The sequence below is a fragment of the Pelodiscus sinensis genome, chromosome 9, assembly GCF_052426305.1.
Source record: "Pelodiscus sinensis isolate ZL-2025 chromosome 9, ASM5242630v1, whole genome shotgun sequence".
In the NCBI taxonomy this organism is placed as follows: domain Eukaryota; kingdom Metazoa; phylum Chordata; order Testudines; family Trionychidae; genus Pelodiscus; species Pelodiscus sinensis.
Window position 1 is genome coordinate 16,212,404 of NC_143060.1, and position 4,447 is coordinate 16,216,850.

Below are 4,447 nucleotides of genomic sequence, written 5' to 3' on the forward strand. Positions count from 1 at the left end.
AACCAATGTCCTGAGTTGGTATTTGGCCAGGAAAGCAAAGTTAGATTTAGCCTTTTCACTCTTACCAAAAGTGCCCATTGACTCTATTATGACTATGAGTGGTCAGACCCTCACTGGCAAGCATGTGTGGGATCAACTCCCAAGGTCAAATTTCAGAATAGCTGCATATTTATATTCCACAGACAAAGGAATCCACACAGAAAGTGGTGATGCTGTAAAGGCTGGAAGAGATTATCACAATTTTTGTTTGTTTTGATTTTGGTAGAATTTATTAAATGCAAAGCTGGTGAAAACAAAAACATTTCAGCAACTTCATCAAAGGTGGTATCTTTAAAAACTTCATTGAAACCAGAAAGCCAACCTTAGTTATACAAGTGAGTCAGACAGTGAAAGCTTCAGCACCTGGGTGTGAAAAAAAGAGGCCTCATAAAATGTTTAAACAAGTTTTACAGGCTTTTTAGTAATACAAATGTAGGAATTATAAATTATGCTAAGTAGCTATGTTTGGAAGTACAAATAACTTTCTTGTCCCCTTAATATATAACTATATAATTGGAAAACTTTGGGCTAGAGTGCTCAACTTTTCTTTCCAAGTGTTTTTGATAACCAACTCTCAAATTAATTTACACTAGCTAATATCACTTTATAATAAGATCATTTAGGATTTTAGAAAATCGTTGTTTTAAAACTAGAAATAAAAAATACCCCAAACTCCCCACAGAAACATTGAATAATTTTGCCATTTTCATTCTGCTTCCTTCTCATCAAAGTCTTACTTTCTGCCTTCAGATTAAGGAAGCTATGAGTTCTGCCCTCGTCTCATTTCACCCATCTCCTTGATCTCGACCTTCTCATACTTTCCGGTCCTCCTCCTTCTGGTAATAACCAGTACAGTAATCCCCGTAATAATAGTCAATATCACTACTGCCAACACAGCAATAACGCCAGCAGTCAGACGTTTCATAGAAAATTCAGGTGGCTTTTCATCCACATAGTAAATTAAAATTCCTTCCACATCCAGAGGCTGTCCGCTAACAGAGAGGTTGAATGCATTACTAGGATCAAATATGGAGTCACCTTTAACATCTTTTTCAAAGTAATAAGCCACATCAGCTATATCGACATCTCCCCTGGATTTCTGGGAAGCATTTTGTTTCAGGTCAATATGGATGAATGGGTATTCATACTCAATGGCAGTGATGTACTTTGGATGCAGCTTGTATCTGTTCTGAATTATCTGCCTCAGTCCACTGGCAACTTCAGCAGCCTGGAAAGGTTCCGACCTCTCCTTGTGTTTCAGTTCAAGGAAGATCCAGTTAGTTCTGACTAGTTCACTGCACCTCAGGTTTTTGTCACCCTTATCAGTTCTTCTCACACCAGCAGTGTTCACGCACCAGCAAGTGTCAGTCTGATTGCACTGCCTGGCTTTGAAGATACCACTGTCCTCACAGTCCGGATTGTAAATTCCATCATTGTCTAGAAAGCCCAGCTCAGGTTTGGAGAAGCGCCTGGCCTTCGAGGGGCTCATTTCTGCCTTCATCAGGAGGCATTTTGAAGTCAACACTGAACAATCCACTCTTTGATTTGAACCCACCGACCTGCAGAGGCAGTTCCCAGATATGTCTTCACTGCATTGGGTCCGTCTGTTGGTTGCACAGGTACAGGCCTTCTGGGCAGATGATGATGCAGCTGCCAAGATTAAAACCAGCACAACTCCAAATCTAGATTCCATGTTCAAGGGGGAAAGAGAGGAAGAAGCCTGTGGGAAGAAAAGGCAAAGGGCTCTCTGAAAACTAAGCCCACTCGCCGTCAGTCTTCTGGTTTTTGTGTGTTGGTGAGCCGCTCCCTATTACTCAACCCAAATCAGACCTGCCAGACAGGTTCTGTTCACAAACAACTGGTCTCTGACAACACAGAAAACCCACAAAGAAGTCAGCAAGCTGTACCTTCCTCAATTATACCTTCAGGGAGGGGCCACAACGCCGCACTAGTTTCTGCTGAATGAGGAAACAACAGGCAAGCAATGCACACACTGAGATCAAATGTGGCTTCTCCAAACACAGGAGTGGAACTGGAGCAAGGTAACATACAAAAGAGAGGGCAGCAGCCCACAAGGGGCTTGTGGAAGCCTTTCAGCCCTGATGTGATGGGGTAGGACTGGGAGTGCCATAACTAGAGGCGGAATGAAGGGTATCACAGTCCAAGGCAATGGCACATGTATTTCCCTCCTGTGGTCCAGCAAAGGCACCCACTCTCAGATTTCTGGATCCCCAGCCATTGCCTCTCTTGGGCTGACAGGCATCTCTCGCATTCCTGACTGAGGTATTTTCAGGCTAAATAGCTTGCGGCCTATACTGTAGATCCCCAGAAAAGTCAGAAAGCCAAAGCAGGCCTGCTGGACTTTTCTCCTCAGATACAGCAAACAATATAAGTTACCATCCACAATGAAGTTACCATCCCGCTTTTCCTAAACAAGCATATTTATTCTTCAGAAAAAAAGCATTATAGAGAAAATGTATTAAAAACAATAGAAGCACCTACATGCACGCTAAGCTTACCAGACATCACCCCTTCACTCCAAAGGCTCAAGCAGGTCCTTCAAACCAAACCAAACGTGTTTTGTTTTTTGTGGCTATAAGTTCCTAGCCCCTTCAGCTCATAACAAGAACCGAGAACAGGCAAGTCTTTCCAGCACTTCTCAAGAAGAATTGGGTCCCCTCTGCCCTTAGGCAGAATGTCCTGTCCATTTGCTGAAACAGAAAGAAGCCGAGACTCAGCTATTTACCCCCAAATCCCTTTCTTTGTTGGTCCTGTGAGAGTCCAAAGTGAGCTAGTATATTCAAGCCTCTCTCCAGGAGGTGGTAGCTCTCTGGATGGGATACAACCTGAATGAATTTGCCTAATCACCCCCACTCCTCTTAGCTTTTGGAGGGCTGTGATCTCCCTCTCCCATGGAATTACATACAATCCTTGGCCCACAATGATGCATACACTTTGTTCAGCATGGTTTGTTCAGGATATTGCAGGAAATTGCCTTAGCCGTCACATCTCCCCCTAAAGAACAGGTGTAAGTAGGATGCTGTCCAGCAGCTCCAGGGAGCCTTCTGGCTTATTTCTTGGGCAGGCTAACCCATAAATAGCATTGTTACCATTATCTTTTATAATTTCCTATAATAACTATTTTCCAAGCAAACCAGCATACATCCTTCAAAAATACATAGTGGCATTGGCAAACCAGCTAATATAATTTCTCTTTATAGCCTCTAGGGCTAAGCTGTCACATGGCTGTTCTTATCTCTAAACCTGTGGGTGTAATTTTGAGATGAGGCTCTCCTAGTCCCACCTAGTTTCTAGGGAGTGGGTGCAGTGTTTGTTTCCCAAGGGATTTGCTGCCCCAACTCTGGGTTGAGGTTCCCCATCCTGAGACACAAGAAAGAGCCCAACAGAGGCAGCAAGACTGAGTATGTTCCATTCAAACTGAGTTCACCACAGCAACAGGAGTTGTGGGCAGCTCAACAGCTAGAGCAGAAGCTGCAGCTGGAAAAGACATATAGCAGCTGGAAGAATGGGATCAAGAGAGTGCAGACTGGGAGCACCAGTGCTTGTATAGAAGAGAAGAGAAAGAAAGCCACTTTGTGCTAGTTTAAGATGAGGGAGGCTGCTACTTCAAGGTAAGCAAAGGGCCAGAGGACGCTACCTGTCTGACAAAACACATCTGGTCCCTCAAGAACACCCACAGGAAGGGTGAGCTAGTGAGACTTTGCATGTAGGACGTGTTATAATTTTGTATGAAAGATACTCTCCTGTGCTTTATCTGTTAAGTAATGAGCATAAAGTTGAGGGATTGAACAATGTGTGTTTACTGTGCACCCCTGAGGGAGCTAAACTGTAAACCAGAAGCTTCGGACCTTTTGGGTGGACGTCTGAGAGAAGAGAGAACTGCAGAGTCTGGAGGGTTAGCGCTGGACCCGGAAGGGCTATGCAATTGGGACGGTGAGATCCAACACTCAGGGGGTGCCAGATAGAGTGACTACATCTGAGGAAGTGGGTCTGGCCCACGAAAGCTCATCATCTAATAAACCATCTTAGAATCATAGAATCATAGAATAATAGGACTGGAAGGGACCTCGAGAGGTCATCGAGTCCAGCCCCCCGCCCTCAAGGCAGGATCAAGCTCCGTCTACACCATCCCTGACAGATGTCTATCTAACCTGTTCTTAAATATCCCCAGAGAGGGAGATTCCACCACCTCCCTTGGCAATTTATTCCAATATTTGACCACCCTGACAGTTAGGAATTTTTTCCTAATGTCCAATCTAAACCTCCCCTGCTGCACTTTAAGCCCATTACTCCTTGTCCTGTCCTCAGAAACCAAGAGGAACAAATTTTCTCCTTCCTCCTTGTGACACCCTTTTAGATATTTGAAAACCGCTATCATGTCCCCCCT

The 4,447-nt window shown here is 44.2% G+C and overlaps 1 protein-coding gene across 1 annotated transcript; it reads right to left on the reverse strand.

The window, feature by feature from the left end:
• Window positions 1-240: 240 nt before the first annotated feature.
• Window positions 241-1,900, reverse strand: TACSTD2 (tumor associated calcium signal transducer 2). The gene has a single exon (XM_089780443.1). The coding sequence runs from the start codon at window positions 1,730-1,732 to the stop codon at window positions 800-802; it is 933 nt and encodes a 310-aa protein (XP_089636569.1). The 5' UTR covers window positions 1,733-1,900; the 3' UTR covers window positions 241-799.
• Window positions 1,901-4,447: the final 2,547 nt, after the last annotated feature.